The sequence below is a fragment of the Dacryopinax primogenitus genome, assembly GCF_000292625.1.
Source record: "Dacryopinax primogenitus strain DJM-731 SS1 chromosome Unknown DACRYscaffold_25, whole genome shotgun sequence".
Taxonomy (NCBI): Eukaryota; Fungi; Basidiomycota; class Dacrymycetes; order Dacrymycetales; family Dacrymycetaceae; genus Dacryopinax; species Dacryopinax primogenitus.
In genome coordinates, this window is record NW_024467222.1 from 244847 (window position 1) to 261098 (window position 16252).

Sequence of the window (16252 nt, forward strand, 5' to 3'; positions counted from 1 at the left end):
GAGAAGGGGTGGGAGGAGGGGCGGCAACCAGAGCCCCAACAGTCGACGCATGCTGAGAGCTGTTACTTTCGGCGCTAGACCATTTGCAGTTAGAAGGGAAGCAGTTACGAGGAGGCATGGAACATACCGCGTGATTGTTAATCCAGGCGGAGGCGAAGGGGCGGGGAGTGTGAGCGACAGGGGTTGTCCACGGTGAGGAATGCCAGTGTGCGGGAAGTGCGGGAAGTGGGGAAAGGGGAGGGGATGGGCAGCGGGGACGATCAGGATAGCTATGGCGAGAAAGGACAAGGTATGTGCATTTGTTGAAGGCAGGAGGGCAGAGTCAGGCACTCCTGGGCTTGGCCGTCAGCGTGACGCCGAGGTGAAGATATTGAATATGTGCATACCAAGAGGCGGAGTGTGTCCGAACCCTTCTTAAAACAATGGAAGTGATCGGAGAAGGTGCCAGAAGAAGGGGAAGGATTGGCGCACCGGCGGACCTTGATTGCACTCGACTCGAGGATGTAGTTTCCAAAGTGTCGGTGACGACGACAGAGAGGTATTCCGTTTCGATGTATGTCGCCACGGTATCCTAAAACAAAGGGATCGATCAAAGATCATACAACGTTCGAGGTGCTTATCGTGTTTGCCTTATCTCATTCGAATGGTGGATGTTGTGTAGGACATGGCGTGGAGGACGTGGGCCAGACGCAGGAACACTGGCGAACCCTGATCAGCAAGGACGATGATACAGATTGTTAATAACTCACAAAGAAGAGGGGGTTGTGAATGAGGCTGAAAATATAGATGAACTGATGTTGATGGATGGCAACGGTGGCCAAGAAGTCTGTACAACAGCGAAGACGGTCGACGCATCGGAGAATTGTCATCAAGCCGGCCGACCCTGGACACGTAGTCATCAGACCAGCATGAGTTACGAAGAGTAAATCAAACGCACCGCACAAGTAGTAGGATGGGTATAAGTTGGGGAGGGCGAGCTCAGTCGGTGAGCCCGTTGGCTGTGCGTGATCGGCATGGTCCCCGGTGATGGATGCCCCCGCGGTGTGCCGTTGGGTAAGGGGTACAGTACGGGAGGAAGAACGTGCTTGTACTTGATAGACAGAGGGGAATGATAAAGCACTGCTGTGGGCCAATGTAAGAGTGAGGGCGGCGAGGGGGGAAAGGTTGGATGCGTACATGAAGGAGTTAGCGCCGCGGAAGGGAGGACGCAGGAACAAGAGCATACATAATCCGAGAAAGCGGAATATTTTATTAGTGCCGTTCTAGGAGCAAGTGTATTCGGTGGTGGGTGGAGGAAGAGGGGGGGAAGAAGGGGATGTACCCTCCGAACCCAGAACCCAAGAGAGTCATATATGCGTTGGCTGCATCCGGTTCAAACCGCGTCTGAGTCGCGACAGGATCGCGTCTCAATCGCGTTATTCCAATAAAGTCTTGATCTGGCGCCGTTTATCATGTTTTGTCTTTAGCTTGCTTTGCATATACGACGCGAGGAAGTCGTCGATCAGGTCTGAGTCAAATTGTTGAATTGGAATGAAGACCAAGTTGCGGATTAATAGGGACCGTTCATCACCCAACTTCTTCCGTAAGGGTTACGGCATTCCAGAGCTTCTCTTCAGACGCGAAGGGAACACGTGCGCACACGTGTTCCACGTTCCTCTCTCTCGTGAGCCAGCCGAAAGGCAACTCAGAACAGTTACGGGAGACGTTGATGCTTTGGGTTTTAAACTGGGAGAAGACGCACTTCCATTGCATATTACATCTCCTGGGAGTGGCTGCATGGGATATATTATACTGGATGAAGATCTACAGCGGAGTCCACGTCAAGGAGAGAAAGAGAGGCGATTGATCGTATAGTATTACACCTGCTTGACCAAGCCAGCGTGATTGAGCTTGACCAGAGCGATGAGCAGGGCAGGTGCAGCGAACGCGTACGCAATCCACAGCATCGTGAAACCATTTCCGACGGTCGCTGTGAGTGCAGGTGCCGAAGAGCCGGCGGCAGCAATGGCCTTAGCGAACGCGGACTGCGCGTTGCCATACCATGCACGGAGGACAATTACAGCTACCATGCCGACAAGCCAGCCAATGACGCCAAGCCAGCCCATGGCGCGTGCCATTTTACCGAGAGGCCCGTGGATTTTGGCACCTTCGGGCAAGAGGGAGGCAAGGGCATGATGCGCACTGAAGAGGAATAACAGGATGATCGACGTGAGGATAAACTCCGGGGTAGATGCGGTAGGTCCGTCCAGTGCGAGGGCGGGAGTGTTGGTCGGAAGAGCGGAGAGGTCTGTACAATATCAATGGAGGTCAAAACATAGGGATTATTGATGCTCACCATAAGTGGGATTGAAAGTAGAGTTGGTGCAAGTCACATCGGCCTCGTTGCTAGAGCGAGCACAAGAACCTTAATAACGTTCAGTATTATTGTGAGAATATCCGGAGTGTATCGTACCAAGCAGTCCCATGAAAATGCTAGGCCCATCCACGGTTGTGTCCCTGGCGAGTTCGATATGCAGTTCACGAAGTGTACGGATGTTGAACCGGCTCAGCTCCTCGAATGCGGCCACGTCGCGCTTTGCAGCAGGACTCTGAGTTGGGGTGATAGAGAGAAGGTTGACGCTGGTGTGCAGAGCAGGCACGGGCGAAAGTAGGGCGAGTAGAGCAAGGATGAAGGAGACGAGAGAGAGAACTGGCGGAAGGTGATGCGTAAGCAGGCGTGTAAGGAGTGCAAGCATGTTGATTGATCGTAGGAATGTTCACAGAACTGTGGTTGCACGAGCAGAGGACGTGAGGTTAAATATGCAGAAACGACTGGGCCCAGCTCAGACGTTGAGGATGGGGCTGGTAGAAATACGTCGTGGGGTGGAAAAACCGCTGGGGCCAGTTGAGCCCAAAGGCCCCCCAGTTATATGGGCCAGTGGACTGAACCATTTCCATTGACAGCAGGTTGCACCAACCACCACGTGGAGCTCATACACCAAAGACAAAAGAGTATCCAAAATCAATCGTGTCCATGGGTAGAAAGACTTGCTCAAGCTCCGGCTCAGAGGATAGGAACAATCAGAGTCGATTTGCCAAACTCAGGCGGGCTAGAGTACACGAGAGTGCGTTGACAAGTAAGCGTGCTCCGAAGTATTGGCAGGTAGACATGGCTGGCCAATTTGTCGCCTAGGTTAGACTCTCAAGCCAGTAAGTACGTGCTGCATAGCTCGGAGAACAAAACCAGTCGGTGTTCGATTGAAGAAGACCGGAAGCAGCCGTGTTGCTTCGCAACCCTTAGAGACACGGAAGCACAAAGGCCATGTAACCCATCTTTCTTTTGTTGAGTATCATCCGGAGGACGTATCGGCCACAGTGCGCCTGAATCCGTTAAACGTGTTTCAGTGCCAGGAAGCAACGCGCAAGACAAGAGGGGCAAGAGTTTGGGGGCACCAATTGTGTCTACCGGCTGAGCACATAACGCCAGCACCTCTCAAATGGCCAGTATCTATCTATTCTTAGATATCTGATGGACCTAATACACAACATACAGTTGCGCAATGAGCACACCGCAGCCAACGGTCATCGCGACGGCGATGGTGACAAAATTGAGTTTTGCGAATTGGTGAGTCTGGACCTCGATGCCTTTCTGAACCAAGATCCCCCGCCATAGCAAGCCAGCCAGAGAAGCCGGGAACGTAGTGCTGAACGCGCCATAATTTGAGCCGAGCGCGAGAGCATACAGAGCTCCCGCTCTCATTCGTGGCGAGGGTTGGTGTTGCTCTGTCCAAGATTGGAGGACGCTTGCCAGAAGGATAGTTGCCCCGATGTTCGTTCCACAGAACTAAAGTCGCTCAAATAAGCTGATGCACGTGAGTAATGGCACATACATTGCAAAGCAGCACGGAGATTAGACCCATGAGAAAAACAACTCCTACCGGTCCTGTTCTGTCTGCATAAGCAGTCCACCAATGAGTGAAAACATCTAACCACCCGGTGGCGCTTATTCCTTGAATAAGTGTGAACATGGAAAATGCGAACGGCAACAGCGCGAGTGGTAGACGTGGAAATACGGCCGTTAGAGTGGGCAATCGATGCCTTAAACTTGACACTAGAGATTGGAGTGTCGTCTTATTGGGCGAATGAAGGGTAAGGGCGTCTTCCAAGTCTGAGTGGGCAGGAAAGGTCGCTTGAGGAGAACGTTCCATTCCGTCGGGTATGTTGACCATCTCCACTGGATCGTTTCGCAGGACTGCATCCGAGGGGATGTTTTCCGGGTCTCTTCCTTCATCTTGACCTGAGGTTCCTGGCTTGCCATCATCAGAGAAGAGCTTTGGAAGCAGGGTCGCCAAATTCAAATCATGTGCGACGTCTCTTGCCAGCATCAGCAGCCCAGCCGGCACTGTGACCTGCCAGACCGAGACGGACAACCCGGCCGCACTGGTCCCTACTAGAACGGCCAATGTAGTGACAAGCAGTCCACTACCAAAGATTGCACCGGGTTTGTCGATGAGCGCTACGCGAGGATCAATGTCTGGCTGGTTGACTGTGCGAGGAATGTATTGCGCTGTCGAGAATGACCAAAACACCAAAGTGGGGAGAACGCAAAGGGATGATGCGAGAAAGGGGAGGATAGTGTTTGCTGTGTACGTCAAGAACGACAGCGAATAGGCTCCGGCGAGAACGAGATTGGTCGGATTTGAAGAGACGAGCACGACAGACGCTTGTGAAGGTTCAGCAGACGAATATCAGAGAAAAGGGATTGGACGCACCCATGTTGCAAGCGGTGAATTGAGCGAATAGCCAAGCAATGGGATTCATGTCCGCAACATGGGTTAAATATACCAAGAAAGGGGTGCCGCTGAGAATGACGGGGTCATTTCCAACGACGAGGGCGTATGCAAGAAAGAATAAATATAGAAGGCAATAGAGTCGGACCTAAACGATAGTCAGCATGGTTCATGCAAGGATGTACCAGAGAGGGACCAACTCCCGATACTCCGCCTCGCTTGGCGACCCAGAAGGCGAGAAATCTTAATAAGCCTGTAGCATCCAGTGAAATGGATATGTACGCCTGTTCAAGCATTAGCAGCGTTCTGGCACAGAGCACGAAATCGCACCAGAGAAATGAAGAGACACATGATATCGTATGGCTGGATGCCATTGGATCCAACGATGCCTTCGTATACTTCATGACCTCCGATACATGTCATAACAAGGAGCAGAAGCACCGCTATCACAGGTACCGTACTGAAGTCGAACCTAACACTTGGGATGCCATGATCCTCTATTGTAGGCTCCAAGACCCGGAGACGGATGAGCAGTCTCCTTAGATAAGACCAAATTGGAGCTGGTATCGGCACAGAAAAGGGGATAATGACAATGACATCTAAGGGTACATCAACAAGCTTTCAATAGTGCCATGACCTGGGGCAACTCACTGGTGACAAGAAAGACAATGAGGGTGAAGATGCTCCTTCCATTAATGGGGCGATCAGTTACCATACCCACTATTCGGCGTTAGAAGCGTAAGTTCATCCTGATAACCAGACTGAGGAGCAGGGAAGAAGCAGTGGCGACGAAGGGACCCACTGCTGCTTCATCAGGAGCGGAAGCACTTGACGTCACCATTAATGGTATTTCATTTTGTTGATCTAATATGTACAATAACTCATTCTACATTCATCTAATATAACAATGTCATGAATCCCGTGAGAGATCCTGAAGGAGGCCGTACGCTGGAAGACCGGTGATGCAGCTCAAATCACAAGAGCGCCGAATGATCGGAATGCCCTGCCGATCTGTGAACTCGGCGGTCCAGGCGAGTAGATCGGCTTGGGTCGTGCGAGACGAGGACTGATCGTAATATACTCGTCTCCAGTGGAATATATCTGCACGAGCGACACATTCGACTGAAAGGCTTGGAAATCCAGATCCCTAACGCCGGTACACTCTGCAGGGACCTCGGCCAATCGCTTGTGCCGGATGGGCTGCGGCTTGGAGATATTGGCAATTTTCAGCGAGCCGGTAGTGCTGGTCGATTGGATTGTTGTGACGGAGGCGATGGATGTCCTCCGCCATCCCGATGACAACCTGTCCGACCACGAGCGGAGAAATAGCCGCTGATCGGCTGTCAGTTACATGTGATGAACGGTAGCGATGGTGATCTCACACTCGAGGACTCAAATGTTGAGATGGACTGATCATCTGCATCTGATGATCGCGGTCTGGCTAGGCTGGGCGTTGGCGCCATCGAGGACGTTCGAGATGGCGTACCCGAAGGAACGGGCGCACGGCGAGGAGCAATAAATAATGCCTCGTCATCGGGCACGTCTATGAGGGTGAACGGCCTCGCCCCTAAGGACAATTGCGTGTCGGAGGACAGGGGCGCGTTGGGGGAAGCGGAATCGTCACGATCATGATCGTGTTGAGTGGGAGGCAAGTCATGACAGGCACAAGTGCAGTCGTGATGCACACGTGGGCGCCCCTGAGGAATGCCAACGTTGAGCAAGGTCAACCTAGGGGTGCTCAAATCCGGTTGATCAGCATCAGGCTCGGGCAGGTCCGGCAGTTCTGCTATCTCCGGACAGGGGCTTGTATCTTCTGTACGCGATGGGGGAGAGTCGCCCAAAGCTGCGGCCTGAAGATTCGATCAGCAGTTGCACGGTTGTGATGTGGGATCGTGCGCACCAGAACTTGTAACTCTGTTGCGGTGTTCAGGTACCAGCTGGCTGCTGACCCACTCTTGGAGAAGTAAAGTGACGGGATAGGGCTGGACATTCTTGCTACCGGGATAGTCGGGTGGATCAGCTATCGATGAGGCGACTGTAGAGAAACAAGGTACACGTAGAGCACCCAGATGGTCGCCATGCTTATATGGAACGCCATTTGAAAGTGAGTGGTCCTAGGAGAGGAACAATAACCAGTCAAGGCCAGTGCGGTCAGTGCGGCCAAGGAAAGGGATACGGTGTCATGGCCTTATTCTTTTGTTCTTCTTCCTCGGTTGTGGTTGCCTTACCAAGGATTGTTCTCTCGGCTTCTCTTCCGCTCGTTCATATCCAGAAAACTCAGTTCTCATTCCGAATGGCCGTTATACGGGAGTGTAACCCACCAAACGTTCAGACTTTCTACATGGGCTCACGGAGTTAAGCCACTAATTAATCCGGCGGTACAGCCACTAACACTTTCGTCGTAACCGCAGTGGGGGTATCCTTCGACCGTCCCTGCACTGTCTCCTCAATCCACCATGTCGGCACCTCGCAGGTACTGGATAATGCTCGCACTTGCATCCTGCACTGTTGTATCTCTTGGGATGAACTCTATCAGCATGAGAGATAGGCAACGCTCGGAGCGCACGATATTGACTACGCAACAGTCTGTCCTCCGCGAACTCAATATACGGTACCGGCGAGGCGAGCGTGTTCCCGAGAATGAAGAGGCACGATTACTTAGGCTCGCGAACATTCGAGTCAATAAGAAGGAGGAGCAGAAGACGACGGTAATGCAGGCCATTTTTGGCAGGCAGCCAACGCCGGCGGATGAGGCGAAGGAGTTGGAGAAGTTGAAGCAGTTTTGGGAGGAAGGTATGTGACGCATTTGGACACTGCTATGCCTTATATACTTACTCCGCGGCAGCTTTGCGAGAAGACGAGAGCCAGAAGAGCACGTTACCCTAATCTGGACTCCAGATTACAGAGTGTCCTCGGCCACTGCCCGTCACCAGCACTGTCTCCGCGTGGCTAGAAGCCCAGTCACGAATCAGCTCTCGCCTCGCCAGGGCCGCATCGCCCGGAGAAGGAAATAACCCCGGTCCGTGTGTGCATCCCGGGCCCATTATGGGCATTGTTACCGCATTGTCGTCGCATCTTACGGAATCTGCGCAATCTCATACCGAAGAAATGACGCCTTCCGACTGCCGACACGGGATCCACATCCCTAGAGCAGGTTTCTCCATTCGGTACTTTCGGTACGACAACGCTATTTTCAGGTTCACAATGTCGATTTCCACAAGACCCGTGCCGAACTTCATATGCCTCCCCACTATGACCTTTCCTGTGCGCCATGTCTCCTTTTGCTTTCGGCTTGTGTTGCGCAAGCATAAATGCCTTCTTGTGGGATCTGTACATCTGATGCATCCTTTCCTCATTCTGCTTGTGCCGGAAACAGGAAAATATATGGCAACTTGCACTTCGATCCTCTCTCGCAACCGGCCCAATAGAAGCCCGAGGTTACGCATGCTGCTATCAGCATGCACGACGAAAGAAGTAATCAAGCTCCCCAAATATGGCACGATCCAAGGGGTTGTATAGCAGTATCTTATCAAGTCATGTGCCTCCTGTGGATGGTGTCCCTTGTGGTATTCTCTCGGGTATAGAAGCGCCGAAAACTTTCACAATGCCTCTATCAAACATTCATTCCCACTCGGCGCCATTGTATCAGCGGCACTCGTGGTCATTCATGTGCACGTCGAGCACGATATATACCTGCTGAATTTCCGGCAGATGGGCAATGTGAATATCCCCGCCTTGCTCGATGACGACCCGCGATATCCGCACGGTGATTCCTCTACCCGCAAACATAACCCCGACATCCCTCGCCGATTATGCACAGACATGGCTTCTCCACCTCCCAGCAGACTACTATCTCCCCCTTCCACTCCGGCTACTCAAGCCCGGCCCGCTCCAGCGACTCTTGCTCGACTCGCAAGCTGGTATCAGGTTAGATCACGGTGCAGCCATGCAACTAGGCCCCGGCGAGGAGTGGTTCTACAACTATCGGCTTACGTTCGGTCCGTCCGATCCCTGTCCGAAGCGCCTCCAGGCGCGGGCGTAGATCTAATCTAATCCCTGGTGTTTCCGGATGTTACAGGCTTGCTCTCAGCGGCCCCGGTCGTGAAAGAGCTGTGTGTTCCCCTCACAGCGCTGTACTCTGATCCCCCGATTTCGCTCTCCGAACTCGAAGCAGCACTACGTTTGCTGGCCCTGGCTGGCTCCGGCGCATGCGAGCCTGCGGGAGAATCACGGCAGTTGGAGAATCAGCCGACGGGCGCTTTACTAGGGACGACAGGGGTAGTGCGGAAGGATGCCGCCTGGGGATGGAGAGTGCTGTTCCGCTCGGAGAACGGAGAGGAACAAGGGTCATTCCCCCTCGCGTCCTATGCACGGCGACAGCATGGAGAGATCGCCGTATGGGAAGGGTTGCGCAGGACTCCCGGAGGGGAGTGGCGTGAAGAGTAATTTTCCCCAGATATTGCGAGGCTGTTGTTTGGATGGGTGAGGTGCGGTGTGACAGAGGAGATAGAGATATGATGTATTGGGAATTAATGTTATGTATGTTACAACATGGAGTGATATAGCTGAAGTAGTGCACATGCAATGAAGTCTAACGGAAGAGTGAAAACAGCACAAGAACACAATCTAACCTTGCCAGTGACAACCGAGAGGCCGCTTCGGTGGCTACAAACCCCCGATGGCGGACGCCTCATGCCCAGATGACCTCCTCCGACCCTGCGCGTTCGAGGGTTTCCCTCGGTCGGCTGGTGCGAGAGGGTTTGACAGGCGAGTCAGGGACGAAGTACATCCCCACGTGGGCACCGACGAGGCGGACGACTTCATCCCTGTCCAGCTTGCGTCGCTTGAGATGTTTCCTCTTCTCGCTCTTCAGTGGCTGCTGTAACACCGAGAGAAAGAAACGTACCAAGGCGAAGGACACACCGCGGTTGACGATTGAAAAGCAGTCTTTGAAGTCTGCGTGTGCACGGCCACAGCCAGCGTTAGCCAACGAGGTAACAATGTGCTTCTTGATCAGTGCCTTGTTCTGTTCCTCCGTGCTCGAAGGCTCCGAATTGGGCGGAACGAGGGGAGGAGGCATGCTCCTATCTGCCTCCTGGTCGAGGTTCTCCTTCCCCAGCTTGTCAAGTTTCCCGGATTTGCGTCTCTCAAAGGGCCGGTCAGGCTTAGTAGGAGGCTCATCAGATATCCGCCGACGTTTTGCCGTTGCCGAGAAGACGTCATCCAGCGCTTCCGGGCCATTGCTAGAAGTCCGCTTGATCCCCCTCTCCTGTAAATCCAGGCCTCGCAGGTCCTGGATTCGGCGTGGGAGGGGGTCGTCTGGTCTTGGAACGAGACGCTTCGCTTTGGGAAGGGAGGGACGCGGACGAGCGACGAGGATCTCGATGTTGCCTGATGGGAGGGGCGATGGAAAGAGAAGGAGCTCGTCTTCTGCACTTGGAGTGCAGGAGGAGAGGGAGATGCGAAGACATGGAGTGTGTTGGGAGGTTGGGGAAAGGGGTGGTGTAGAGAAGAGACGCGTGAAGTAGGCGACTGTGAGATGACAGGAAGGGTTGATATGGCTATTCCACGGTGTGAGCTAGCGTGATAGAGAAGGAGAAGAGCGAACATTCGGATCCCCTGCTCGACGTCGACTTCTCCTTTCCAAGTTCCCAATACGGGGAGAGAGGGTCTCCCTCTCAGCGTCTCCAATGCGAGTGCGGTCGGTGTATCGAGCGCGCCTAGCTTGCTGTGTGTCGGTGTTGTTGATGGTGACTCTGTGCTCTGAGGGAGATGAGCGATGAATGCGACGCCGTCGAGCTGTGTGAATGGATGAGAGAGAGCACCTCGCCATAGAAGACGGTGAGAAGGAGCCATTGGGACTACTCTGTGATGAGAATGCGTCGCTGTGAGATGTAAGGGTTGTGAGTGACGCGCTTGTTGCATGGTTTGATACATAGAGTCACGTGATGTATGCTTCTCCGGGATATTCTCTTCGGAGCCGAGGCAGGGATGCGCCAAGAGAAACGGCATTGCGACGTGGTCCATTCACTCTGTCTGCATATACACTTGATCTCTCATCATCCCCGACACTCGTTCAAAATTCAACGACCACTAATGCGGGCGACGATGGGGTTACTTCCCATCGCCCTCATTTCACTAATATCCCTTCTTAGTTTCCTACCATCAGTCAACGCAGTCAAGGGACACGACTTCAAGACCTGCTCACAGTCTGGCTTCTGTAGGCGTGGGCGCGCACTCGCATCACGCGCTGCAGAGGCGGACAGCTGGGAGTCCCCCTATTCCCTGCTCAAAGATGGCTTGGAGCTCGACTCCCAGGGGAGTACCTTCAAAGGCAAGGTGAAGAGCGCACTCTACCCCGACGTACGCTTCTCGCTCCGCGTCGACGTGCTCCATGATGGCCTCTTCAGAATAAGGATGGACGAGGTAGACGGGCTCAAGAAACGATATGACGAAGCTTCTAAATGGGCACTGGTGGGCGAGCCGGAATTAGGCAGCGCCCAGTGGTCCAAGGGGGAGAAGGAAATCAGCGCAGTCACGCGTACAGGAGGGGAGAGGGTCGAGCTCAAAATCGAATACTCTCCGTTGAAGGTAGGCATGTGGATATCAGGGAAAGAAGTCATTGCCCTCAACGGACGGGGCCTCCTTCACATGGAGCATTTCCGGACCAAGGAGGAGCCCGCCGCAGAGTCCTCTGTCGAGTCCTCATCGGGAGAGGAGGAGCAGACCGTGCTCGAGCCCGCAAAGCCTACAGAACGCCCTACGGCATGGTTTGAAGGTGCCGAGGAAGATGCGTACTGGAGCGAGAGCTTTGGAGGAAATACGGACAGCAAGCCGAAGGGACCCGAATCCCTCAGCCTCGATATTACCTTCCCTCTCGCTCAGCACCTGTATGGAATCCCCGAGCATGCCGCCCCTCTCTCACTCCCGACGACCCAGCCGCCAGAAACCAGGTACAACGAGCCTTACCGCCTGTACAACCTTGACGTTTTTGAGTACCTCCCGGACAGCCCTATGGCGCTTTACGGCAGTATCCCGCTCCTGCACGCTCACAGCAAGGAGGGCACCGTTGGCGCCTTGTTCCTCACCGGCGCCGAGACCTGGATTGATGTTGCACGTCCCCAGGTAGGCGGGAGGGGAATGAGCACGCATTGGGTAAGCGAGAGCGGCATCCTCGACCTCTTCCTCTTACCTGGGCCTGGGCCGCACCAGCTTTTCAGACAGTACACCGCTCTCACCGGACCATCGGCACTCCCCCAACTCTTTGCGCTTGGCTACCACCAGTGCAGGTGGAACTATATTTCCAGCAAGGACGTACTGGACGTCAATCGGCGGTTCGACGATGCGCTTATGCCGTTAGACGTAACCTGGCTCGACATAGAGTACGCGGCGGAGAAGAAGTACTTCGACTGGGACAAAAGCAACTTCCCGGACCCGCGCGCAATGGTCGACGCCGTCGCCGAGGCGAAGCGAAAGATGGTGGCTATCGTCGATCCCCACTTGAAAAAAACAAGCAACTACCATGTCTACCAACAGGCGCAGGAAAGGGACGTGTTGATCAAGAAGAGCGATGGAAAGGAGTATGAAGGCTGGTGCTGGCCAGGCGCGAGCGCGTATGCGGATTTCTTCCACCCTGATAGCTGGCAATGGTGGAGGGGTTTGTTTAGGCTTGGCGATGGGAAGGATGTCAAGGAGGGTGAGGGGTGGATCGATTCCACGAAGGACCTATTCATTTGGAATGACATGAACGAGGTATGCCGTCTGTGCTCTTACAGGTATAGCCAGAGCTGACCTAGCCTAGCCGAGCGTATTCAATGGTCCGGAGATCACCATGCCCAAAGATAACATTCACCACGGTGGATGGGAACATCGCGACGTGCACAACCTCAACGGCATGCTCTTCCACAAGCAGACCTCGCTCGCCTTGATCGAGCGCACAAACCCCCCTCAGCGACCTTTTGTCCTCTCTCGCAGTTTCTATCCCGGAAGTCAACAGTACGGCGCAATCTGGACGGGTGACAATGGAGGCACGTGGGAGCACATGAAGGTCGGGCTACCGATGGTGCTCACTCTGGGCGTGACAGGCATGGCCTTTGCTGGTGCCGACGTTGGCGGGTTCTTTGGTAACCCAGGGCCGGAGATGCTCACTCGCTGGTATCAAGTCGGCATCTTTGCCCCATTCTTTAGGGGTCATGCGCATATCGATACCAAAAGGAGGGAGCCTTACCTTCTCGAAGAACCGTACAAAAGCATAGTGAGAGACGCCCTGGAGCTGAGATACGCCATGCTCCCCCTGTGGTACACGCTCATGCATGAGGCCAGCATTTCTGGCACTCCGGCCACTCGGTATGTGACCCTGCTTAGTAGTACTCAATTTTCTCACCTCTGTCAGGCCTCACTACGTCATTCTACCGCATGATGAACAAGGTTTTGCGATAGATGACCAGTACTACATTGGCGATTCGATGCTCGTCAAGCCCGTCACGGATGAAGGTGCCACCGAGACCAGCGTCTACCTGGCTGAAGACGAAGTGTACTACGCCTTCGATGACTATACGATGTACCGCGGTATTTCTTCCGGGGCACAAATCATTGTCCCCAGCCCCCTTGAAAAGATCCCCCTCTTCTACCGTGGAGGACATATCATCCCTCTCCGCTTGCGCCCTCGCCGTTCCTCATCGCTTATGGCACAAGATCCCTTCACACTCGTCATTGGGCTTTCTACCAAGCGTGCAGCGGTGGGCGAACTCTATCTCGATGATGGCGAGTCATTTAGCTTCCGGAAGGGAGAGCTCGTGTGGCGCGACTTCAGGGCGATCAAGAATGGCAAGAAGGGGATCAAGATCATCAGTGACGACAGGGTTCCTGCGCACCCTACGGAGGCGGTCTACGGGGTCGACTTAACTGGCACGTGGGATCCAGAGAACACGTATGCAAGGAATATCCATGATGTACGTGTGGAGAGGGTGGTCGTCCTTGGCCTGCCTGCTGCGCCGACCAGTGTACATGCCGTTTCCAATCAGCAGAAAGTCGACCTGAACTTCAAGTGGATCAAGGGCAGTAGTGCGGAGGGTAAAAGGGGCCAGGAAGGGCCGGCAAGCGTATTGATCATCAAGGATCCCGGTGTGGGCATTGCGAAAGACTGGGAGATTGTTGTCGAGTAGAGGACGAGAAGTAGAGGGCTTCCTGGCTGGATTGCAAGACAAGAGCGGTTGTGGACAGTGCATAGAGCATCCGCAGACTCATGCCGCTTCACTTTATATGCAAAAGGATGCTAATATTTAGCCAATAAATTCATTCCATTGGTATTGTCAGCAAATACAAGTGTAGTGGATCCCCAAAAGTGTATCGAGTTTCGATCTCTACTGCGGTACGGGGGGGTAGTCGATATGTTCAAGATAGAAGGCGCGGTGGCCAACCTTCTCCTCATACTCCATCGTAGTCCACCCATTACCGAGCCAACTGAGTATACCCTTGTGGTCAGGCAGGAACTCGTAGTCAAAGTCCTCCCAACGCGGGTTCTCGAGGGCGAAGACCGCGTGCAGGCAGGAGCCTGGCCACAGACCGGTGACACGGCCCTCTTCCTTGCCACCCTTATACCAAGACCGACACTTCTCCGAGTACACGGTGCGAGGGAAATACGCATCCATGTAGTTATTCCAAGCGTCGACTGCAGAGGCTTTCGGGGTCATGGATTTGATCCCTTCGCGCTGGATCTTGCTGATGGCCTTAAAAGCGTACTCCAGCTCCTTTTCTGCCAGCACGAGGAGCGAACCGGAACCGACGGCGGAGTTGGGGCCAAGAGAGTTGAACCAGTTGGGAACATTGCCAGAGCAGACGGACATGTAGGTGATGGGCATCTCACGCCAAGCGTCCTGAACGTTCTCACCATTGGCGATAATGGGGAAAGCCGGAACGTGCGTTGTGTCGTAACCGGTGGCCATGACAATGACGTCGTACTCGCGGTGCTGTCCGTCAACTGTTTCGATGCCCGTCTCAGTGATACGCTTGATGTCTGAAGTGACGAAGCCGACATTGTCTTCCACTAGCGATTCAAGGTACCCGGGACCTGGGGTCAGCCGACGGCACGCAACAGGGAAACCCGGGATAAGGTGCTCTGCAATCTCGGGCTTCTTCGAGAGCTTCCTGACCATAAGTTCTTTGAAGGCCTGACGGGCCCCGTTCTGCATCTCGCTATTCCTGATTGTCGCGCCGTGCACGGCGTTGAGTTCGTCTTCGAGTTTCAAGCGGAAGTCATTGTATGCTTCTGGGTCGGAGGCGAATTTAGCCTTCTCTTCGTCAGTGAAGAAGTGGTTGCCCTTGGCTGAGCCGGTGAGGGAATCAAGGATTGGAGCAGCGATTGGAGCAGCAATCCAGGTCTTGCCGCGGACATAGTTGTCGACTTGCTTCGACCAGGGCTGGAGGGCCGGAACGACCTGGATCGCACTGGAGCCAACACCTACTACGGCCACGCGGCGGTCCTTCCAAGCCTCGCCAGCAGACTCAAGTGTCCAGTGGCCGGTGTGACACATTTTCCCCTTGAAGTCTTTCAATCCTGGAATGTTGGGATACTTCCACTTATTGAGGAAGCCCATGCCAGAGATGACCGCGTCGGCAGTATCGGACCACGGCTCATTGGTGTCGGCAATCTCCCCGCTGATCATCCACTTTCCATCGTCCTTATTCCACTCGGCACGAGTAATCTTGTGGTCGAGTTTTATGTGGGGAGCCAGTTTATACTTCTCCGTCACACCCTCGAGATAACTGCGGATTTCGGGACCAGGAGAATAGAACGCGCTCCAATCCGTCTTTGGCTCGAAGGTCAACTGGTATGTATGCGAAGGGCTGGGTATAGGTCAGAGAACGGAAAAGCACAGGGTTTGGGAGACGCACATGTCGCAAGCAAGTCCTGGATAGTGGCTTTCGTACCACGTCCCGCCAACAGCCGGGTTCTTCTCGTACACAACGAACTCGACGTTAGGAATCCTTTGAGGGAGCCGGATCGCAGCGCACAGGCCGGAAAAGCCAGCTCCAACTGTCGCAGTATGTCAACGATGGTCTTTATTGAGTAGATGATCTGGACGCACTAACGATGACCTTGATTTTCCTGTAGTCATCAATAGGCCTCTCAACAATCGGCACCTTGGGTGGCACCTTGTATTGGTAAGGTGCATGGCCAAAGTCTGGTGGGTGGCTCGGATCGTGAGGAGGCTGTTGCCAAGCAGAGGACATTGCGGACTAATGGAGGGGGAAGAAGGCCTGCGAACGATAGGCAGTGGCAACAGGACAACGCAGCAGAGCAAGGCCTAAATATGAGAGCCTAAAAGTTGGACGAAGGGAAGCGTGTACACACATGCCTCTGTTCCCCTGCCTTTTTGAGCCTCTGCGCTGCAATGCTGGAGGGGTCATGAGGACCAAAGCTGAGTGATTTCCCAGGCGGCGTCGAGGTGGAATTGGCACATGGTTCTTCCACAGTGTGTCGC

General features: G+C 54.0%; 6 protein-coding genes across 6 annotated transcripts; 2 read left to right on the plus strand and 4 right to left on the minus strand.

Annotated features, from left to right (window-relative positions):
* Positions 1 to 1731: 1731 nt before the first annotated feature.
* On the minus strand, positions 1732 to 2800 carry DACRYDRAFT_25367 (uncharacterized protein). The gene is made up of 3 exons (XM_040774134.1): positions 2453 to 2800; positions 2336 to 2404; positions 1732 to 2287 (listed from the first exon to the last, which is right to left on the minus strand). The coding sequence occupies exons 1-3, from the start codon at positions 2733 to 2735 to the stop codon at positions 1857 to 1859; spliced, it is 783 nt and encodes a 260-aa protein (XP_040623828.1). The 5' UTR covers positions 2736 to 2800; the 3' UTR covers positions 1732 to 1856.
* Positions 2801 to 3514: 714 nt separating this feature from the next.
* DACRYDRAFT_97372 (uncharacterized protein) lies at positions 3515 to 5436 on the minus strand (the record flags this gene model as incomplete). Its single annotated transcript, XM_040777446.1, has 6 exons — positions 5421 to 5436; positions 5100 to 5368; positions 4970 to 5053; positions 4752 to 4917; positions 3870 to 4702; positions 3515 to 3823 (listed from the first exon to the last, which is right to left on the minus strand). Exons 2-6 carry the CDS (start codon positions 5190 to 5192, stop codon positions 3515 to 3517), a joined length of 1485 nt encoding a protein of 494 aa, XP_040623829.1. The 5' UTR covers positions 5193 to 5368; positions 5421 to 5436.
* Positions 5437 to 7205: 1769 nt separating this feature from the next.
* DACRYDRAFT_97373 (uncharacterized protein) lies at positions 7206 to 8013 on the plus strand. The gene is made up of 2 exons (XM_040777447.1): positions 7206 to 7562; positions 7615 to 8013. Exons 1-2 carry the CDS (start codon positions 7226 to 7228, stop codon positions 7653 to 7655), a joined length of 378 nt encoding a protein of 125 aa, XP_040623830.1. The 5' UTR covers positions 7206 to 7225; the 3' UTR covers positions 7656 to 8013.
* A 1446-nt stretch (positions 8014 to 9459) lies between these two features.
* DACRYDRAFT_112273 (uncharacterized protein) lies at positions 9460 to 10625 on the minus strand (the record flags this gene model as incomplete). Its single annotated transcript, XM_040769386.1, has 2 exons — positions 9460 to 10330; positions 10378 to 10625. 2 exons carry the CDS (start codon positions 10623 to 10625, stop codon positions 9460 to 9462), a joined length of 1119 nt encoding a protein of 372 aa, XP_040623831.1.
* A 215-nt stretch (positions 10626 to 10840) lies between these two features.
* Positions 10841 to 14082, plus strand: DACRYDRAFT_97374 (alpha-glucosidase). Its single transcript, XM_040777448.1, has 3 exons — positions 10841 to 12521; positions 12571 to 13115; positions 13162 to 14082. The coding sequence occupies exons 1-3, from the start codon at positions 10866 to 10868 to the stop codon at positions 13931 to 13933; spliced, it is 2973 nt and encodes a 990-aa protein (XP_040623832.1). The 5' UTR covers positions 10841 to 10865; the 3' UTR covers positions 13934 to 14082.
* Positions 14083 to 14131: 49 nt separating this feature from the next.
* On the minus strand, positions 14132 to 16003 carry DACRYDRAFT_97375 (flavin-binding monooxygenase; the record flags this gene model as incomplete). The annotated part of the gene is made up of 3 exons (XM_040777449.1): positions 14132 to 15614; positions 15663 to 15804; positions 15857 to 16003. Coding segments are annotated over 3 exons (1772 nt in total), but the record flags the coding sequence as incomplete, so codon positions are not given.
* Positions 16004 to 16252: the final 249 nt, after the last annotated feature.

Coding starts and splice junctions, on each gene's coding strand:
- DACRYDRAFT_25367 (XM_040774134.1), bottom strand. CDS start 2,735: ATGCTTGCACTCCTTACACGCCTGCTTACGCATCACCTTCCGCCAGTT. Junction 2,405..2,452: donor CATTTTCATGGGACTGCTTG/GTACGATACACT, acceptor AACGTTATTAAG/GTTCTTGTGCTCGCTCTAGC. Junction 2,288..2,335: donor TACTTTCAATCCCACTTATG/GTGAGCATCAAT, acceptor GATATTGTACAG/ACCTCTCCGCTCTTCCGACC.
- DACRYDRAFT_97373 (XM_040777447.1), top strand. CDS start 7,226: ATGTCGGCACCTCGCAGGTACTGGATAATGCTCGCACTTGCATCCTGC. Junction 7,563..7,614: donor GAAGCAGTTTTGGGAGGAAG/GTATGTGACGCA, acceptor ACTCCGCGGCAG/CTTTGCGAGAAGACGAGAGC.
- DACRYDRAFT_97374 (XM_040777448.1), top strand. CDS start 10,866: ATGCGGGCGACGATGGGGTTACTTCCCATCGCCCTCATTTCACTAATA. Junction 12,522..12,570: donor TTTGGAATGACATGAACGAG/GTATGCCGTCTG, acceptor GACCTAGCCTAG/CCGAGCGTATTCAATGGTCC. Junction 13,116..13,161: donor TCTGGCACTCCGGCCACTCG/GTATGTGACCCT, acceptor CACCTCTGTCAG/GCCTCACTACGTCATTCTAC.